The sequence below is a fragment of the Bos indicus x Bos taurus genome, chromosome 3, assembly GCF_003369695.1.
Source record: "Bos indicus x Bos taurus breed Angus x Brahman F1 hybrid chromosome 3, Bos_hybrid_MaternalHap_v2.0, whole genome shotgun sequence".
In the NCBI taxonomy this organism is placed as follows: domain Eukaryota; kingdom Metazoa; phylum Chordata; class Mammalia; order Artiodactyla; family Bovidae; genus Bos; species Bos indicus x Bos taurus.
Genome location: NC_040078.1, coordinates 109,573,736 through 109,595,784, shown reverse-complemented (window position 1 = coordinate 109,595,784; position 22,049 = coordinate 109,573,736). Strand labels below are relative to the sequence as shown.

Below are 22,049 nucleotides of genomic sequence, written 5' to 3'. Positions count from 1 at the left end.
TCTGACTCTTTGCGACCCCATGGACTCTACAGTCCATGGAATTCTCCAGGCCAGAATACTGGAGTGGGGTTGCCTTTCCCTTCTCCAGGGGGATCTTCTCAACCCAGGGATCGAACCCAGGTCTCCCGCACCGCAGGTGGATTCTTTACCAGCTGAGCCACAATGGGTGGGCAAAAAGGCATGTTTTGGGAGAAGTGTGTACACTGGTTTGGTTGGAGGGTTTGGCTTTAAGGACATTTTAACCTTGAGATTCTGTGACCACGGGATATGAATACAAGCAAGGAGAAAGAAAATTCTGAGAGAAGTGAGACTTTATGCCTGTTTTGGACTTTCTGGTTAGTTAATTCTAACAGGGGTGACTATGTCATAGACCCGAAATGTACAAATTTAGTCAAGTGTGTGTCTGGGTTTGACCTGAAGATCTGCCCTTGGCTGGAGGGGACTGTTTGGTCTGCCTGCTTGCCCAGCCCCTCTGCTGACACTCAGCTTAGCTGTGACTCTCCTGTGCCCTGTTCCTCTCACTCCACCCTTTTTATTCCGAGGTAATCTCCTCTCTTCCCATACACCGGTGTTCACCTCAGTGCTGATGGCTCCCAGGTCTGGAGCCTCCACTCAGTCTTCTTTCCTGGGCATCTGACCCGTCTAATCCCACTGCCTATTAAATATGTCCACGGATCCATGGGAAGCACCTGCAATTCACCCTGCTCAGAACAGGGCTCCATCCGTCTTCCCTAATCTGATCCCCCTGAATGACACCACCAGGTCACCACGTCAGCAATCTGAGTCCCCCGCCCACCACCTTCCCATGGCTATTCAGTGGCCAGGCCCTGCTCATCCAGTGATCATTTCTGTGTCCGGCCCCTCCTCTCTGCCCTGCTCCCTAGCTCGGACCTTCACCACCTCTAGCCTGGGGACTGCAGAGTCTCCCTGCCTCTGCTCTCATCTGTGTTGGATCTGTCCTCCACTCTGCTGCTACAGAGAATCTTCTCAACTCCTCTCTGACCGTGTTCCTCTCCTGGTTCACTGGCTTAGCCGCCTGCCCGACGATGTCCAGCTGGCCCATGCTCCTCTCTGCAGCCGTGCTCCTCCTCGAGCCCGAGGCAGCCTTCTGACCCCTGCACTGCCCGTCACGCCGGGTAGTCACCTGAAGGTGCTTTGCAAGGTGGTGTCCTCTTAACCCCTCCTCTTGTTTTCCCATGGTCCTGGGGAAAACCTCTTTCTTTTAAAGCTCTCGGATCCTCTGTGCAGACGCCCTGATGCTCTTAGGTAGAGGTGGCCATGCCCCACAGTGTCCTCTCTTTTCTGGGTCAGAATCAAACATCCATAAGGCACTTAGTGCACGTTCCCTTCTCTGAGGAGGTCCTGAGGGCAGGACACGTGTTTCCTATGGAAAGAGGGAATGAAGGTTGTGGAGCTGCGGGGCTAGCGTGCTGAATGCTCCATGAGTGCCCACACTCCCCAGCATGATGGCGGGATTCAGGTGGCCGGGAGGAAGTGAGCCAGGGATGTAAATGCTTGGGGAATGTGGGTGAGTGACTTCACAGTTTGTTTCAACAGTGAGGGCTGACTGTGGGGCTTTGGACGGTGTGATGGTTGCTGGTCTGGCCTTATAAGAGGAGGGCTAAGTTTGTGTAGGCAGGAAAATAATGATCTGAAAGGGAGGGGGAAGCTGGTAGAATGCCAACCCTGCTTCTTGCAGCCTGCCTGTGGATGAAGGAAATGACCGGCCGCCTTCAGGTGGCGAGAAGACTTTGCATACAGCCTCTCTGCTGCATGCTAGGATGCCCACGTCACGCCTCCGGCTTTCCTCTCCCCTCTGAGCTCCAGGTTTAGACATCCAGCTACCTGCTTGACTCTGCTACTCAGAGAGCAAATCGAGCGTAAACAGAACGATTTTTTCTACTCAAATATCCTTCCCTTCCGTCCTTCCCCAACTCAGAAAATGGCACCAGCAACCTAGGAGCTGTTCTTCATTCCTCTTTCCCTCATTCCCCACATCCAATCTCTGAGTAAATCTTATTGACCCTGCCCTGAAGGTGAGTATGTGAATATTTTTCATGATCTCCAGAGCAAACACCTAGTCCAAGTGCTTTCCTTTTTTACCTGGATCTCATTTTTTACCTAGATTTTGTAACTGCTGGCCTACCTCTTTTAGTTCATTTTCCAGATCCAAGTCAGATCATGTTATCAGTTCATCTTAAAATCCTCCAGATCTTTTCTTTACTCTTAGGATAAAGTCCTTACTAGAATCTAAAGCTAAGTCACCTGGTAGGTAAGAACCAGTTTATTCATGACTGGCATCTCCTGCTCAGTGAGCACTCACCCTACCTAGGTGGTTAACTTTATTTGAGTACTGCCCCCGCCTAGACATGCTCTGTTCACACAGCCTTTCTCTCTGTCCATGGGGCGCTTCGTGCTTTTCCCACTTAATGGTCTTTGAACTCGCTGTCCCTTCAGGCTAGAAGCTCTTCCCTGAGATCTTTGTTAGTTATACTCTCAGCTGAAATGTCTGTCCTCAGAAAGGCTGTCCTTGCCTCTACCATCTAAGGATATATTGTCCAGTAAGGTAGCTATTAGTCAAGTGTGACTATTTAAATTTAGATTAAATTAACAGCTCAGTTTCTCTGTCTGATGAGCCATGTTTCAAGTACCCAACAGCCCTATGGGGCTAGTGGCTCTCTCAGTGGACAGCATGGATACAGAACATTTCCATCATGACAGGAAGCTCTGTTGGACAGAGCTGGTCGGAAGCAACATCCCATCCCAGTTCCCTCCTATAAGGCCATCTTCCTGAGAATTATCAGAACTGGAACACAACTTAACGTGTCCTCGTGGTTTCTTCCTACTGGCATGGAGCCTTCTCAGGGCAGGGCCTCTGCCTTGTTCACTTCTATATCTCAGGACTGAAAATGACCTGGAGTGGAGCAGGCACTCAGTACATATTTGTTAGACAGACTAGTTTTCCAGGGATGCAGTGTTTCCAAGTGGAGTGGATAATGGAGTGGAGATGTGAGGACCAGGCTGTGAAGAGGTGAAGATGGAGTGATGTTTGCCAACTGGAACAGTGGAAGCACAGGAGGAAAGTCCGTGATAGAAGATGCATGCACGCGGAGGGGCGTTCGGGAGAGGGTGGGTGACCGGAGGGTCTACCCTGTAGGAGGCAACTCTGAAGGCGCTCCAGAGGGCTGAAGGGGTTGGGACTTGAGATGCCTGCACATAACTGCTCTGATTCCATATGGAATCAGTCTCTGCGCAGCCTCTTGGGCCCAGGGCACAGGTCAGGGCCTGGACCATACTAAGGCCACTTCAGGCTGCTTTTGTTTTTAAATCTTTACTTATCATTTATTTGGCTGCTCTGGGTCTTAGCTGTGGCACATAGGACCTTCAGCTGTGGCGTGCACGATCTAGTTCCCTGAGGATGGAACCTGGGCCCCCTGCATTGGGAGTGCAGAGTATTGGTCACTGGACTGCCAGGACAGTCCCAGTCAGGTTGCTTTGTGATATCACAGAAAGCTCTGGACGTTAGGATGTGGAGTCTTGTATTTGCTTTGGTTAAACAATGAGCAAGGGAATGTTAGGTCAGAGCTGTGTTTTCTTGATTTAGTTGGTTGGTTTTGCTAAACAATCTAAAAACTACCAAGACTGTTTCGAACACAGAGAAAATCTGTATAGGCAATCATAAAGAGCAGCTGAGCAGAAATACCATTAAAGGCCAGATTTGGAAAAGCAGCCAGATGTTACAGACCAGTGGCTGAGTAATGTCAGGATATGTGATTCCTATTTCTCTTGATGAACATTCTGATGTTTTATTGCCTGTCCATTTAGCAATTAAAGCTTAATGTAGTTTGTGGTTTAATATGTTTTAATGATTTTGTTATAGACTTATTATTAGGAGTCTTCTCATCATAATGAATTTCATCTCGCCAGAACTGAGAAATCAATATGGCTGCTTATATTACAACGATCCATAAAATATTGTCCAAATATGCACAGGCTTGACAGCAGGGTTTTCAATATTTTAAAGTAATGTAAAACTTAATCTTATTTGTACTTTCACATTTTTAATTTCAATTGATGACTATTAGAGATCTTGATTTACATTGATGTTATTATTGCTCCATCCATAGCAAATGAAATTATTCATGAGGGTTAAAAATAAAATTGGCCTCAGCATTGTCATCAATTTATCTTTCCCTGTTCATAGGAGGGAAATAACAAGGTTCTAAATATATTTTATTTATTTCCTTTTTTTTTGGATTTAATATTATTATTATTTTCTGGCCATACTGCACAGCATGGGGGATCTTAGTTCCCCGATCTGGAGTTGAACCTGCACCCTCTGCAGTGGTCCCTATTTCTCTTTTTTTAAAAAAATATTTCTGTTTGTGAATATGTTACACATGAACATGTACAAAATTCAAAAAGTCCAAAGAGCGGGACTTCCCTGCTGGCCCACTGGTTAGGACACTGTGCTTCCACTGCAGGGGGCACGGGTTTGATCCCCGGTTGGGGAAACTAAGATCCTGTAAGCTTCACAATGTGGCCAAAAAAAAAAAAAAAGTTCAAAGAGTATACAAGGGAAAGTAGGTCTCTTTTGCATCCCTGTCCTCCACGCACTTCCCCGCCCCCAGGAGGCAACCACCACGACCAGGGTCCTGTCCCTCCTGCCAGAAGCACTCGGTAGTGTGTGTGTATATATACACACACATCAGTTCAGGTCAGTCGCTCAGTTGTGTCCAACTCTTTGCAACCCCATGAATTGCAGCACGCCAGGCCTTCCTGTCTATCACCAACTCCCAGAGTTCACTCAAACATGTATATATGCAAATACATATGTTACATGTGATGCCTTACTTAATCCCCCTGACAAACTCTAAATCAGGTATTATCATTTCCACAATTTTGTGGAAGACCCGGGTTCGATCCCTGGGTCAGGAAGATCCCCTGGAGAAGGAAATGGCAATCCACTCCAGTACTACTGCCTGGAAAATCCCATGGACAGAGGAGCCTGATAGGCTACAGTCCATGGGGTCGCAAAGAGTCGGACACGACTGAGCGACTTCACTTTCACTGTCACTTTAGATGGTGAAACTAAAGCCTCAGGGAAGTAATTTGCCCAAGGTCACGGAGCTGTGCTGGAGCTGGGATTCAAACGGGAGTGCCTGACTCTAGTGCCTGGCTCACTGTGGGTGTCTTTCCCATATCAGTGTGCTAAATTACGGGAAGGAACAAAGTCCTGGCCAAGAGAGACCGGCCCCAAAGTCAGAAGCTCAGGAATGTGGGTTTTCAAACTTGGAGTGTAGAACTGTCTGGAGCAGGTGTGAGAAGAGGTGGTCGCGTCAACTGCGAGGCAAGGGCCAACAAAAAGTATGAAGGCCTGAGCTGAGCGACCGGAGTGGACAGGAGGGCGTGGACATTGAAGAGGCAGACTCGATGGGCTGCAGACACAATCAGATGAAGATCAGAGAAGGGAAACCAAAGGTGTGATGGTCTGGGGCTGAGCCAAATGAGTGAGGGAATGGCGGTCCTCTCAAAAGAAACCAGGAAGTTAGGCAGGACTTGAATTCTGGAGACTCGTTTAGCTGCACACATGAGGCTGTGGGCACTGGGGGAACTTTTTAGAAGCAGGTGGCGATGTGGGTCTTGATGGCAGGGCTGGGGTAAGGGGGGTGCAGAGGTTAGAAGTAGGAGTCACCACAGATAGAGGAGTTAGTTGGCAGCCAAAGTGGGGGGGAAAGTGATTCAAGAGCAGGGGGTGGGTAAAGCCAGAAGGGGAAAGGCTTGGAGACAGAAGGAGGGGAGCAAGGACTGAAAGACGGAGAGATGGGAGAGGTTAGGGCCGGCCGAGATGGGGACTGTTCCCTGGAGCAAGAGGGCCGCCTCCTGACAGCTCAGATGCTGGACAAGTCAAGGCAATAAAGGCTCGGGAAAAGGTTTTGGAGTTGAGATCAGACTGGGAGCCTGGAGAAGCAAGGGAAGAAGCCATATTCTAAAGAAACATACAGAAGGTAACTGGGAGGGAATGTGGCATCACTGTCCTGCTCGGTCCCTTGAAAACCCGCTGAGATTTATCATCAGACAGTTGATCATCACGGAAGCAAACACCGAGGATGTGCTAATGGGGCGGAATCCCAGTCTTGGTCTGCCCTGACGACTTGCGCCCTGTCTCGCAAGGGCGGCAGTGCAGGGCACTCCCGGGTCACCCACTCACTCACCCGGATGTGCAGGTCCTGGAAGAAGATGAGGAGTGTCTGTCGGATCAGCTGGAACTCCCCTGCAGAGAGGCCCCCGTATATCTGTGCAGGCAAAGCAGAAACAGGCATTCTGCTTTCAGAAGTGAGATGGGAGACTGTGGTGGGGGGAGCGGGGGGTGGTGGGTGCCCAGAGATGGAGCCAGAGGGCAAGGAGAAGACTCAGCTGCTGGGCGGGGTGGAGGGGCAGGAGGGGAATACCACCCGCACCCCACCCTACCCCCCATCCACCCAAGGGGCAAACCCCACCGCAGCACACTGAGCGGGGCACATTCTGCCTCTCCTGTTCCCCAAGATTCCACAGAATATCTACTACCGACTCCCTTCAGAAAAGTTAGGCAAGAACTGCAATGTTCTGTGCCTCCGCTTTCCCGGGTATGAAGGCCCCAGTGAGAGGGTATAAGATGACAACATCTCTTGTGTTACCAAAATGGATTCCTGTGGATTGTGGAACTTTCTGGGACAGTGGCCGGCTGGGTCATTCCCTGTCCTGTTTCCTTTGGCATAGAACCTGCCTGTCCTTAACAGGGGAATGGGAATGAGTACTGGGGGCTGAGAGGAGGTGCGCCGACAGCCCGCTTACGTCAGTCAGCTGCCGAAACGTCTTGTCCACTTGATGAAGGATGGTTGGGGAATCTTGGATGAGTCCCTTGATGGCATCTAAGTGATTCAAAGTGACCAGCAGCACATCCTTGGGACGAGGACACAGCAACACTTGATACTTGAAAGCCATCGTCATCAGGTCATAGAGCTGCCAACCCACACGTGAACAAAAGAAACGGACCTTATATAAAGGCAGGCCTCAAACCTCCAACAGTGATTCAGTACCGGAAACAATTCAGCGCTTACCATGCAGCTCAGTGACCACATCATGCAAACCAAGACACTGATGAGAGCGAAAGGGGGTGGCGGTCACAAGCTGGGGCAACAGCAGTGAATCGGGACGTTCCTGGGCAAACCAGAGTGTCCGGTCAGCTTACGCGTGGTGCTGATGGAACGAATATGAAACAATACGGGCAGCTGTGGGGCCCGGGACTGGGTGCTGGGCTTGGAGAATACAAGCCCCAGTTTGAGCCCTCCTTGCCACAGATGTGGATGTGCTGCTGCCCTGCTGCGCTCAGCTGTGTCTGATTCTCTGCAACCCCCGGTGTGGGCTGTAGCCCGCCAGGATCCCTGGTCCAAGGGATTTTCCAGGCAAGAATACTGGAGTGGGTTGCCCTTTCCTACTCCAGGGGATTGTCCTGACCCAAGGATCGAACCTGCATCTCCTCCATTGCAGACTCTTTACCTACTGAGCCACCTGGGAAGCTCAGGTTTGTTGGATGGCCCTGGCCAAGTCTCTTTGCCTCTCTGAGCCTGAGTTTTCTCATGTGTAAAAAGTATGCCCTAATTCCTCAACGTTGCAGAACTGCTGAGAGGTGTAAATGAGAAAACACATGTCAAAATGGCAAGACTGAGGTTCTATGACTGCATTAAATGAATAATGGAACTTAATGGGACATCAACAAGCTCCACGAATGGTATGACCTTTCATGAAGATCAGAGGTGACGCTGGCGAGGACCACAGTGGTCACGATGGGCTTTGTGGGAGAAGTGGGCCTCATACAGACTTGAGGCAGGGTTCCAACTGGGTAAGGGAGGAAAAAGGCATTCGGGTGGTAGGGAACAGTATGCTTGAGGGTCCGGAGGCAAGCCGTGGGTGTGCTGTTTTCCTGGGAGAAAGAGTAGAACAGCCTGACTGGAGGGGATGGTTTGTGTTGGGGGTGGTGGGAAATAAAGTTGGATAATTATGGCAAGGTTAGAATATTAAACGTTTTTGAAAGATGCACAAAATAATTTAGACTAGATGAGGTAGGAATTAGGGGGCTACTGAAATTTTCTGCGCTGATGTGATAAAAGTGGTAATTAAACAAGATTAGTGAGTCTGGCCATGATGAGATGTGCGAGAAGGGAGAAGCTGGAGTGAGGGCAGTCAGCTGGTGCCTGGCTCCTAGGAGGGTGGCAATAACATGATCGTATGAAAGAAAGAAATTTTGTTGGAGAAACCCGGATGGAAGGCCTGGAAGGAAGATGGCGGGGAAGGATGAGGCAGGGGAAAGAAGAGACTGTGACACTCAGGAGAAAAGCTGTTTGTTAGTGCACGTTGACTGCCTGACTGGATCTGGGGGACGAAGATGAGGGCTGTCCAAATTGACCACAGCGTTTTCAACGTGGTGCCTGCGAGATGCATGATGCTACGTGACGCTGCTGCTGGAGGCAAGTTTGGGAGAGAAGGTACGGACATGTCTGAGGCAGGACTGAAAGTTAAACCACCCGAGTGCTTTGCGGAGCACACGGATGTGCATGGCCTCAACTAATCCCATTTAATTTCACAAGAACTCTACATGTGTGTTCAGTTCAGTTCAGTCGCTCAGTCGTGTCCGACTCTTTGTGACCCTATAGACCTATAGCCTGCTAGGCTCCTCTGTCCATGGGATTCTCCAGGCAAGAATACCGAGGTAGGTATTATACCAGGTTTAAAAATGAAAAAACGTGCCCAATTTCACACAGCTGGTAAAAAGTAGCAGGGTGAGATTTGAAACTAAAGACAGTCGGATCCTGAAGCACTTGCTAGAACCCTCTCCGTGATCTCCTTTCTCCAACATGCAGCTAGACATTTCACTTAGAAAGTGCCTGCCTACATAGAGGGGTGGGGTGGCGGGAGAGAGGCTCAAAAGGGAGGAGATGTACGTAAACATATGCTGCCTCACTTTGTTGTACAGAAGAAACTAACGCAACACTGTAAAGCAATTATATCCAATAATAACATTAAAAAAGAGAAAGCGACATACAGCAGGAGCTGTCTTGGTCTGTGTGTGTGTGTGTGTGTGTGTGTGTGTGTGTGTGTGTGCATGCGTGTGCAGGCTTGTCTAATACTAGAGACGTAGATTTGAGACTCTCAGCCATCATCATCAAACATTAAGTACCTGTTGTGTACAGGACACTGTGCTAGGAATAAAGTATAAAAACAGGTATAAGATGAAGAAATCAAAGTTCAGAGTTATTCAGTGAATTGAGTCTCATAGCCATTGGTAGTGGAGAAGGAAATGGCAACCCACTCCAGTACTCTTGCCTGGAGAATCCTGTGGACAGAGGAGCCTGGTGGGCTGCTGTCCATGGGGTCGCACAGAGTCAGACACGACTGAAGCGACTTAGCATGCATGCATGCCATTGGTAGAACTAGGACTCTAACCCAGGTTTTTTGTTTCTAAATCCTGTGTCATATCTCAATGGAAACCTAAACTTTCTTAAAGGCAGAGGGAGATGAAGAAGCAGAGAGGAGAAGATACTGAACATTTATCTTTCTTCTGTCATTATGTATGTTTCTCACTTAATCCTCCCTCTAACTAATGAAGCAGCTTTTATTATCCCCATTTTATAGATGAGAAGATGGAAGCTCAGGGAGCTAAAGTAACTTTCTAAAGGTAATTGGCAGGAGGCAAGAGGGCGACGCTTACTCCTTGGAAGAAAAGTTATGACCAACCTAGATAGCATATTCAAAAGCAGAGACATTACTCTGCCAACAAAGGTCCGTCTAGTCAAGGCTATGGTTTTTCCAGTGGTCATGTATGGATGTGAGAGTTGGACTGTGAAGAAGGCTGAGTGCCGAAGAATTGATGCTTTTGAATTGTGGCGTTGGAGAAGACTCTTGAAAGTCCCTTGGACAGCAAGGAGATCAGCTCTGGGATTTCTTTGGAGGGAATGATGCTGAAGCTGAAACTCCAGTACTTTGGCCACCTCATGCGAAGAGTTGACTCATTGGAAAAGTCTCTGATGCTGGGAGGGATTGGGGGCAGGAGGAGAAGGGGACGACAGAGGATGAGATGGCTGGATGGCATCACTGACTCGATGGACGTGAGTCTGAGTGAACTCCGGGAGTTGGTGATGGACAGGGAGGCCTGGCGTGCTGCGATTCATGGGGTCGCAAAGAGTCGGACACGATTGAGTGACTGAACTGAACTGAATTGAACTGAAGAAGGCACAGTTGAAGGCAGTCTGTCTCCCTGAGGTTTCCAGGTGCCAGCACTGAGACAGTGTTGCTTTTTGCACACCTGGCACCCACTGTCAGTCCTCATGATTTATAGAAATTCACATAATAAAGGGACTTGAAAAGGGATTCTTATTAACATTATTTCGCATTGCAGGAAGATTCTTTACCAGCTGAGCCACAAGGGAAGCCCGAGAATACTGGAGTGGGTAGCCTATCCCTTTTCCAGGGGATTGCCCTGACCCAGGAATCGAAGCGGGGTCTCCTGCATTGCAGGTGGATTCTTTACCAATTGAGCTATCAGGGAAGCCTTGTTATTCAGATTAGTTTCTCCTAATGTCCTATTTCAGTTCCATTTCCCACATTCTATTTAAGTCATCATGGCTCCTTAGGCTCCTCTTGGCTGTGACGGTTTCTCTAGTTTTCCTTGTTTTTGGTGGCCTTGACAATTTCGATGACAGGTCAGGTATTTTTTTAACATGACCTCCGAATGGTATTTGCCTGCTGTTTTTCTTCATGATCAGCCTGGGGTTGTGGGTTTTGGGGAGGAAGATCACAGAGGCAAAGCGTTATTCTCATCTTGTCATACCAGGGTACGGCCACATGGCTTATCACTGCTGATGTTACCTCCTGGTTGAGGTAATATTTGCCATGTTTCTCCACTGAGAAGTTAGTTGTCCCCCTCCCCCGCTTTGCATACTGTCTTCCTTGGAAGGAAGTCACCAATCGCAGCCACATTCAAGGAGTGGGGAGTTCTGCTCTCTCTCCCTGAGGGCGGGGCATGTATATAAAGTGTCTGGAATTCTGATGAACAGGAGATCTATCTGTTCTCTGACATTATTTATTTGGAATTATTCCTTTTAAAATCAGTACCCTAAAAAATTGTTCTACAAAGAAACAGACATGTTTACATTAGAAGTAGAGACTGAGTGGTTTTGAATTTGCTCTTTAAAAAATGCCTGGCGTGCAGGGCCGAGATCTGTTAAGAAGGAAGCAGAATTAAGCAGGGCTGGGTGCTTGGATTGGATTGGTATTGTTTACGCAGTCGAGCCTGGCTCTTTGTGACCCCGTGGATTGCAGCATGTCAGGCCTCCCTGTCCCTCACAATCTAAATGTGGACATGCAGACCCGCAGTCTCGGTGGGTGATATATATAATGGCTTAATAAACTACAGAGGGCTTTGAAGCTCCAGTATTTGGCCACCTGATGCGAAGAACTGACTCACTGGAAAAGACCCTGAGGCTTGGAAAGGTTGAAGGCTGGAGGAGAAGGGGACGACAGAGGATGAGATGATTGGATGGCATCACCAACTTGATGGATATGAGTTTGAGCAAGCTCCAGGAGTTGGTGATGGACAGGGAAGCCTGGTGTGCTGCAGTCCACGGGGTCACAAAGAGTTGAACATGGCTGAGAGACTGAACTGAACTGAACAGAGGGGTTGGTGCGGATGACTTCTGGGGTCCTTCCCAACTTGAAACTCAAGAATAAGCCATGGTTACACGTGCCTGTCTTTTGCCATGCACCACTGCACACGTCATCTCCTGGGACTCCAGCCGGTGGTAATCCACAAGAAACGCAGCCCAGGGCCATGCACCGCTGCGCACATCATCTCCTGGGACTCCAGTCTGTGGTAATCCATAAGAAACGCAGCCCTGGGGACGGAGGCAGCTGCTTACCTTATCCATGCTGGCCTGGTTCAGTCTCATGATCGAGGCGTGAGCCAGGCGGTCGTAGACGGTCCTCAGGGCCTTCTTGGAGTAGAGCTCTTGGGGTTTGAACAGTTCGTCCATGAACTTTTGATTGAACATGGTTGAAATGATGTCATTCATAACTGTCGAGACAAGAGAGGATGCAGGTGAGCAAAGCATTGGTGGAAGCTTTCCTCAGGAAATGCTCCCTGTGTGCAGATGGAGTGCAGGGGCAGGGCCTATGTGGTATGGGGATGCAGCGTGCTTGGAGACCTGCTTCTTGGGGAGAAACCCCACGTGTGTCCCAGTGGAAAGCAGGGTCCAGAGTGCCTTCTGAGCCCATCGTAAGGCAAACATACACGTGGCAGTGTGCTGTGGTTCAAACCACCTTCACACACAACGTTTCACTTGATGATAGAGAACATGTTTATTCTTTCTTTAAAAAAGACTTCTATTAGCATTGCAGATTAGATATCCACCTCAAAATGAGAAACAACATCACTTTTTTGTTTGTTTAGCAAGTCTATATCATTTTTACTTTAAATTTTATAAAATGGGACCTATAATGGTAATTGACTTTTTTTTTTTTCTTCTTCAAAACAGTTTACAAAAATAGACACAGGGCCTACCCACTGGTTAGAGATTAAAATTCCTTCTAGTGTTTCTACAAGATGTGTACTTCAGATTAACACCATTTGCTGCTGCTGCTGCTAAGTCACTTCAATCGCGTCCGACTCTGTGCAACCCCATAGACGGCAGCCTACCAGGCTCCCCCATCCCTGGGATTCTCCAGGCAAGAACACTGGAGTGGGTTGCCACTTCCTCCTCCAATGCATGAAAGTGAAAAGTAAAAGTGAAAGTGAATTCGCTTAGTCATGCCCGACTCTTCAACTCTTCGCGACCCTATGGACTGCAGCCTACCAGGCTCCTCTGTCCGTGGGATTTTCTAAGCAAGAGTACTGGAGTGGGTTGCCATTTCCTTCTCCATAACACCATTTAAGGATGTCTTAATTTCTCTATATGCTCTATAATATTGACATCATACGGTAGTGATATGTCCCATACTGTTGTTCAGATGGAAAATGTCCCGGTGGCAAGAATAAAAGGTCCTAGTGTGCTTAGTTGCTTCAGTTGTGTCCAGCTCTTTGCAACCCCATGGACTGTAGCCTGCGAGGCTCCTCTGTCCATGCGGGTTCTCTCCAGGCAAGAATATTGGAGTGAGTAGCCTATCCCTTCTCCAGGGTATCTTCCTGACCCAGGAATTGAGCTGGGGTTTCCTGCATTACAAGCGGATTCTTTATCAGCTGAGCTACCAGGGAAGCTAAGTATCTCTAATTCTAGGTCTTCATTCACTCATTCATTTAGATATTTTGTGGTACTCAAATAACATCATTTGAGGGCTAGGAAAACCATTTGGTACAAGAAATAGAAACAGATATGGTTGAATGCAGATTATTCTTAATTAATCCAGATATATTCCTGCCTAAAGGTGACTGTATATGGATGCTGAGACTATACATTCATAGTAATTAAAATCTGAAAGAAAACTGGGTACTTAAAATAATGACACAAAATCACGTGAGTGATTATTGCTGAAAGATACAGATCTCTCCTCTTGCCACACAAAGGACACAGCAGGTGACCCACGGTCACCCTTGTATCTTAGACAGTGAAGCAAGGTCATGATTTCAGACACTCTTTCTACCTGTAAGTAACCGACAGAAGTACCCTGAGGGCTCAGGCCAGCATTTTAAAGCATCTCAAAGAGCAGTTTTGGGGAGAAGTGGGGAGCTGAGGGCTAGCTGTACTTAAATCTTAAATGGAAGGGTTATAGAGCAAGGCGGGGAGGGAAACACCCCCTCTCCCCACTCCCACCCTGACATGAAAGAACAAACTGAGTGAGTGTGACTGCTTTCGGAAGTACTGGACTCACACTTGACCTCTGTATTTTACTCTAGACCCCATCCCGTCAGTGAGGAAGAAGCAGATCCATTACCAACACAGGGTATCCCTCATATGGGACAGTTTCAGTCCAGGCCAGCGTGCATTCAAAGTGCACTAACCTCTCCCTACTGTGCACAGCCTGGAGACCCAGGAACCCTTCTGGGTTTGCCTCAAGCATGGCCTTTGGCCTTCGACCTAAACAAGCAAGCTGCTGCTGCTGTTGCTGCTACTAAGTCACTTCAGTCGTGTCCAGCTCTGTGCAACCCCATAGACGGCAGCCCACCAGGCTCCTCTATCCCTGGGATTCTCCAGGCAAGAGTACTGGAGTGGGTTGCCATTTCCTTCTCCACTGCATGCATGCATGTTTAGTCGCTTCAGTCATGTCCGACTCTGTGCGACCCTATGGACAGCAGCCCACCAGGCTCCTCTGTCCCTGGGATTCTCTGGGCAAGAATACTGGAGTGGGTTGCCATTTCCCTCTCCAAAACAAGCAAGGGTCTGCAATAAATTGGACTTTCTGATATCTTTCTTACTGCAGCCTATATAAATGTAGAGTTGCATGAAATAGCTGCACACAGAAAGCCACATATAAGGCCTCAAAAAAGAGGGAATTTGAAGAATTTTCCATAGGTTTATGGAGGCCTGGGAGGAGTGCCAAAGAGGAAGAACTCACATTAAAGAATCACATCAGCTCTGATTATGTTCATGATTACAAAGAGCTCCCGTGCACTGAGGTGTTGAGTCACGTCTCTAGGGTCTTTGAGCCTTTAGCAAGATCTAGGAAAATAGCTTAGACCTAAATAAGCCAGTTTTAAAAGAAAGAAAGCCCCAAGGTAATTTGTCAGCCACTCTGGCAAAGTAAAAAGCAAAGTGAAGCCTTTTCTTTGGGAAGTGAATAAGCTCTGTATCACCGTGGCTTCTTGCATAGAACTTCCAGAAAGTTCTCCTGCTGGGAAGAGAGTATGGCAGGCTCTGTCCCCATGGGCAGAGCAGTGAACACAAATGCCCCCAAGGGGAGATGGCAGTTTTGCAGTTGGGTCCTGGCACCCAGGGCACCCACCTTGATTTAATTTTTTGGAAGGAGCATGGGGGCACAAATGAACATGCTTACACCTCACAGTGTGCTTCAGCTGGCACTTGCTGACGTGGGCCTACTGTCTGCCGGACGTGGGGGGGTGGTGTGGGCAGAGAGGAAGCGAATGTTATCCTTGCCCAAGAGTAGCAGCCCACACCTTATTTATGCTAAACCTCAGCAGTTTTTTAAAAAAAATAATATTTATTTTATTTGGCTCCATCTTAGTTGCAGCATGCAGGGTCTGTCATCGTGGTGCACAGACTCCTGGTTGTGGCACTTGGCGGGCGCAGTAGCTGTGGCGTGTGGGCTGAGCTGCTCTGCGGCACGTGGGATCTTAGTTCCCTGACTGGGGATGGAACCCACACCCCCTGCATTACAAGGTGGACTCTTAACCACTGGACCACCAGCGAAGTCCTCTGGGAAGTTTTAACCTGATCTGTAAGTTAGTCTTGGTGTTCGTTTTTGGCACTCACATGAGCTCGGCATAATTGCATGCGGCAGGAATGTGCTAGAAGCCAGATTTCATCAGGAGACTAAAGCCAGGTGTGTGGAGGGGTGGTTTTTCATGGGTGCGCTGGAAGGGTCAGTAACTGAGTTCTTAACGTATTGGGCTTCTAATCCTGGGTTTGGATTATGAAGTCAGTTTCTGCTTATTATTTTTGGATATATAAGATAAATTCCAGTGATTCAGTTACACAAAAAGTCTTCAAAATCCATACTTTTCACCTGAAATTCTGCAGTGCATCAAAAGGTGGGCCAAAAATTGCTTGAGAAGTGGTGAGAGACGGTTGTGAAATATTATAAAACTATACCAACCACTTCGATTGGAGTTGTCTTCGAGCCTGGCCTGATGAAGTAATTCTCTTGATGAAAGCAACTGTGTTTTTAACTAGTACTTCTGTAAATTTTATTGTTTATGGGAATACACAACTTGAAACCAAGGGTAAAAAAGAGAAGCTACTATTTCTGGGTGGTTACCATGTTTTGAACCCTTATTATGTTGTAAGTCTTGGGCTTAGAACTTTCCATTCATTATCTTATTTAAATAAATAAATAATCAAATGATTTTGAAGGGTACCCCGCTCCTCACCCCCAGTTGCTAGGGCTTTGAAAAGGAAAAGAACAGAGATTTAAGAATACTCAAGTTTCTCAAAACCAAGGCAAACCTAATCAGACTATAAACCAATTTAAGAAACTGAAATGATAGCAAACAAGCACAAAAGGCTAGTGGGGGTGGGCTGGACAAAGCATTTGCTGAAGTATCACCTTACTGTATCAAAGGAGAAAACTGAGTTTTCGAGAGGTTAAAGTCCAAGGTCACACAGCAGGGGGTGGAGCTGAAAAGAGAGTGGGCTGTTTGATTCTAGTGCCTGTGCTCTTAAATACTACACTTTATCTCCTCTGCGTACTCAGTGTGGAGAGAGCACTTAAAACATCGAGGCTGATGGCTGATGACATGCATAAGCTATACCCAGGGTCAGATAATGACATTTAAAGGTGAGAAAGGCAGCGGTTTTATTCTGAGGACTCAACAGCTTTCTCAGGCGTGCTGTTGGCTGTAGGTGAAGGGGAAACTGAAGATGTGGCGTGATAAGACCACAGTGCATGCGTGTCATGCCTTCTGTGCTCAAGCCTGACGGCCATGCAGCCACACGCTTCCACATTTCTCAGCTGCTCAATAGATACCTCTGTGTGCTCAACAGCTCTTTGGCTACATGATGCTATCACAGAATTGTTTAAGGACGACTAAATAGGACAGCCCACCTGGAAATGCAGCTATTGTCGCAGGTGTCCTTGCAAAGCTTGGAACTGTGAAAAGGGACAATGCCTCGGGTGCAATATGGTTCTCTGACTAATATTTGCTTGGTTTTCATCTTTCATGCTGTATTTAAAGATTCAACTGTACAACCAATATCTCAGCTAAAGAGAAACTCACGCCTATTCTTTTACTTGGAAATGTCTAGAGTGGTCCCACTCTAAGCCCCACTGAGGAAGGACTGGGTGACCCTGCGGATGCAGACTGAAGACATGCAGCCCCAAGGTAGCGTACCTCGTTTTCTGTCCACCTCTGTCCATTCATCTACACGAAGCATATAAAAAGAAAACACCAGTTCATGAAGCAAGAATGTTATTTTCAACGAGGCTTTAAAAATACCACTTCCAACAATCTGGCTTACGAAGCTTTCTGTTTCATGTTTGGGTTAATGTTTAATGCAAACACTCTGCCTTCCATTTGAAGCTTTTTAAAGGCTGATGGATAAATGACAAGTTCCAAAAAAGCCCTAGGGAGGCTGTATCTTATAGAGGGTGGTCCAGGAGGAGAGGAAGCTCAGGAGGATGAAATAACCTGGGGTTTACCTTGAAAGGTTCAAGAAGCCATCCACTCTAACGCTCTGAGAGTAGACATCTTTCAAAATAAGCCTTTTAAAAACACTAACTTCCACAAGGAAGAATAATCCTGAGAACAGGACAGAAAGAATTTTCTTTCTTTACAACCTGATTCTCTTATTAATGCAAGAGTTCTCTTTCTAGAACTACTCAGAACTACTCACTACCTACAGAACTACTCATATTAAAAAAAAACAAAAACTAGAAATATAAATTAACAGAAAAAAACTGTTTCTGATTTACCTTTTATACAGAGAGGTATGACTTCCATGTAAAAAGAGGGAAATAATGATGGGACCACTGTACAGAAAGCTCCTGAGGACAAAGGTAGACAGGGAAATACCAAGAAGAGACCAAATAAGGAAAAATGTACTTGGCTAGGGAGAAGGCACTGGCGAGCCACTCCAGTACTCTTGCCTGGAAACTCCCATGGACAGAGGAGCCTGGTAGGCTGCAGTCCATGGGGTCGCGAACAGTCGGACATGACTGAGCGACTTCACTTTAACTTTTCACTTTCAAGCATTGGAGAAGGAAATGGCAACCCACTCCAGTGTTCTTGCCTGGAGAATCCCAGGGACAGGGGAGCCTGGTGGGCTGCCGTCTATGGGGTCGCACAGAGTCGGACACGACTGACATGACTTAGCAGCAGCGGCAGAGAAATCTGCGAGAATCATGACCCTTTAATGGGCTGAGACCTGGCTCTACTGTTTACTGGCTGTATAACTTCAAGCAGCTTGTGTAATCTCAGTTTCTTCATCTGTGAAATGGGGATCATAATTGCACCCACCCAGTAGATTGTTGGGATAAAATAGACACATCAAACACTTATCCAACTTCTCTCCTAGTTCTGCTTTCTCTACTTCAGAATTTTGGGCGCCACCCACAAAGGCTCGTGATGAGCCTTTTTTTTTCTTTCCTTGATTTTTTGGGAGAGATTTCAATCTAAAACCACTCATGGATAAACAGAGTTCTACCCACAACCACATTTGAAAATCATTTTGTAGTTTGGTGTATTTTGGGAACATTTGCACTAAATTGTTTGAGAAGTGACTCCTGAGGTTATAACATGCATGCTGCTGCTGCTGCTAAGTCGCTTCAGTCGTGTCCAACTCTGTGCGACCCCATAGACGGCAGCCCACCAGGTTCCGCCGTTCCTGGGATTCTCCAGGCAAGAACGCTGGAGTGGGTTGCCATTTCCTTCTCCAATGCTTGAAAGTGAAAAATGAAAGTGAAGTCGCTCAGTCATGTCCAACTCTTCGAGACCCCATGGACTGCAGCCTACCAGGCTCCTCCGTGCATGGGATTTTCCAGGCAAGAGCACTGGAGTGGGGTGCCATCGCCTTCTCTGAATTAGCATATATGTGCCTTCAGTACGCAATGCCCACAGCTCCTAAGAGACCCTCCTGAAAGCACAGCGAGTGCCATGTCCTGACTAGCCACAAAGGGTTCTGACTAGCCACAAAGGGTTCCTACTGCGGGGTCAGACTCCCCTGGGAAAATTCACCATCTTTCTCCCACAGAGTTACAGGGTTCTGGAGAGAAAACACTGGGGAAGCAGCACCAAGACTCTCGCCTTCTTTGAGCAGATGCTGGCTGCTTTGGCATAATGTCCACATCTGTCATTTCAGGGCATTTATTTTACAGGTGGTCTTCCCTGATAGGCTCGTGGGAATTCACAGAGATAGAGCTGCAACCCTTTTGAAGGTGTGTTTGGCAACAGAGGGGGTGCCAGGGGCTCACCAACCCTAAGGGAGAGTGATTACCTGCTGCTAACCAAAAAAAAAGAGCCGGCGAACATGCCCAGGGCTACCAGGAACACCTGCAGGCAGCGTTGTTCAGCTCCAGCAGAGGTCGCTGTCGAGCTGTGTGTGCTCCTGGCCCTCTTCCTTCTGAGGATCCCGGAAGGTGAAGAAGGATGACGTGTTTGTGACAATTCCACTTTACTTATATTTTGAGTGGGAGGTAGGCTCAAGGCTTATCCAGAGCTTCCTGTGAAATTGGAACTATAAAAATAAATATAGTATCTCACAGCACTCGGTTGCTCAGTACTCCTCTGTAATCTGCATATCTTGGGAAAATCACTTAATAGCCCCATGCCTTAGTTTCCCCTTCTGTCAAATGAGGAAGGCAAACAAATGGTAAGAGGGCCTTGCTTGTGAGTATTTGTAAGAGTGAGTGAGTGAAAGTTGCTCAGTCGTGTCTGACTCTTTGCAACTCCATGGACTATACAGTCGATGGAATTCTCCAGGGCAGAATACTGGAGTGGGTAGCCTTTCCCTTCTCCAGGGGATCTTCCGGGAGTGAGACAAAGGCAACTTTTTATTATTCTGGCAATTGCTTAAACGTGGGACCTCATTCAGTATGCAACAGTCAGAAGTTGCCCCACAGACAGAGCACTTCCTTTCTGTTGAAGGCTAAACTAGAGCGAGCTGCCTTCTGGGGAGAAACTGCAAGATCGGCCCTGGACTTAAGGGAGTGGGATGGGCTCCAGGAGACCAATTAGTTGTTTAAGACAGTGAAAACTTCTAGAAGAAATACGATTTCCATCCAGAGCTTCAGTGAGGACTAGTTGACTGCTTTGGATCTCACACCCTCTGCCCTGTTTTCTCGTTCTATTTTCTGCATGTCCTCATCAACCAACTACTTTCTGTCATTTCTTTGATGAGACCAGTGGGTACCCTGGATTTTTTTTTCAAGCCTCTCCCTCCCAACCTTCCAACTCCCTCCCCACCCCATTCCCTCCACAAAGATTCTGATGTAGTCCCCTGGAGTGTGGAAGGACAGAGCAGCCGTGAAGGTTGTGGGTGAAGAGTATGAGCTCTAGAGCCTGATGACCTGGGTTCAAATCCATGACTCTTCCTTCTTACCAGTTATGTAAACCTGGGCAAATGGACCTTGCTTTCCCCATCTGTAAAACGGGGATATAGTATTACCTACATGATAGGATAGTTGTGGGGATTAAGGTGTTCAGAGAAGTCCATGGTACATGGTTAAGTGCTTAATAAGTATTTGTTGCTATTGCATCAGGAAGACATATCCCCCAGGTTTAGAATCAGTTACTGGAAAGACTGATCAAAAGCCCTACCTCCGGAGGATGCACAGAAGGGCTGCATGAGGCTCTGCCCAGCACCTCAATGGCATCTGACACAAGTCGACGGTGGAGGGAAAGTGTGTGAACATGAATTACGGAAGATGGCTGGAACTCCCTGAGGCTGTCCCAAGCAAACCCAGGACTGCAGCTCCTGAACATAAAGGAAGCCAGTCCCTTAGTATAATCACAGGGTCTTGCCCAGACCGCCTCTTGAAAGACCACACCTGCGACTCATTGTGTTAAACATGTTAAGTTCATCACCTCATTCGATCTTTACAATGTCACTGTGAGGTATATTTTATTATTCCCCTTCTATGGAGAAAGAAACAGGCATACAGAGTTTACACTCCAAGGTCATACAACTAGTTAAATGCCAAAGCTGGAATTGGGAACCATATCTGTATGACTCCAGACAGCTGGAGTGCTAATGTATCCTGCCTTCCAAGACTGCAGACCACTAGTCCAAGCACTACCTATCAGCTCACTGGTGCCAAAAGCCTAAAGGAAATCACATAACATAGCACAAGGAAAACAGAACCCTCTTGAGGGAAAAACGGCAATGTAATATCAAACAGTAGTTCAACAAACGTTTACTGAGCACTAGTTTATTCAGTTGCAGGCATGATGCTAGGCGCTGGAGTACAAAGGTGAATAAGACAATCGCGTTGGGGAGACAGACACATATGCAGACCATTGCAGTATAACATGGCTAGCGATAAGGTTGAGGCGGGGCACAGATCTGGTATGGGAGTATGTGCAGGCCGTTTCCCATGTGGAGATGAGGAGATGATTCTTAAGCTGAATAATGTAGGATGGAAGGGAAGTGACTAGCATGGAAATGGGAGCGTTGGGGTAGAATGGGAATTACCAGCATGGAAACATGAGTGAGCATGCTTTAAATGGAGACCTACAAGCAGTTTGGTATTAAGATACACAGCAGGAGGCAGGCAGCGGTGGAAGCTGGGACTGCAGAGGTGGACAGGGGGTCAGATCAGGAAGGTCCCTGAAACGCCCTGCCAACGACTTGGCCTCCATCCAGACAGCAGTGGGAAGCTGACAAAGGGTTTTAAATAGCAAGGTGTACGGACAGATTCAAATGTTAGAATGCTCACTGGCAGCAGCGTACAGAATTAATGGAGGGGGTATGCTATAGGGAGCTCTTTCTCTTTATGCATGGACTTGGACTCAATTGAACAGATACAACAGTAAACATCTGCATTTGTACGCTGAACATCAATTGACATACGGAGACTGCTGGAGACAGTAAATATTTGAATCAGCGGCGATGTCAGTTACCTTTATACCAACTTTCCTTTCTCTATCTTCAAATACAGTATTTCCTTCATACTTAATCCCAGGAAACTTAGTGAAAACAGCTGTTGGTTGAGAAGGAGAGAAAAAGGGTGGCAGAGAGTTCTGGGTGGCCATTTCTCTATGGTTAGATGTGGTGTGTATGGGAGGCAGATTTTGCATTTTAGAAACTCTCATATAATTATTTCCACAACTGCATTCTCTCCAAACAATTGTGAAGGAAAAAGACAACCTTCTTATATTTTCTTATTTATCCATGTTATTTCAGATGCCC

The 22,049-nt window shown here is 47.3% G+C and overlaps 1 protein-coding gene across 2 annotated transcripts in view; it reads right to left on the bottom strand.

The window, feature by feature from the left end:
• OSCP1 (organic solute carrier partner 1) overlaps positions 1 to 22,049 on the bottom strand; it is a 30,741-nt gene that overhangs the window by 7,997 nt on the left and 695 nt on the right. The window contains exons 2-5 of one of the 2 annotated variants that reach the window (XM_027537808.1): positions 17,036 to 17,065; positions 11,955 to 12,109; positions 6,835 to 7,002; positions 6,216 to 6,296 (exon numbers count right to left, since the gene is read on the bottom strand). In XM_027537808.1, coding sequence (XP_027393609.1) covers positions 6,216 to 6,296; positions 6,835 to 7,002; positions 11,955 to 12,109; positions 17,036 to 17,065 — 434 coding nt within the window. The remainder of the gene's footprint in view (positions 1 to 6,215; positions 6,297 to 6,834; positions 7,003 to 11,954; positions 12,110 to 17,035; positions 17,066 to 22,049) is intronic. The other variant, XM_027537809.1, reaches the window with a different exon arrangement.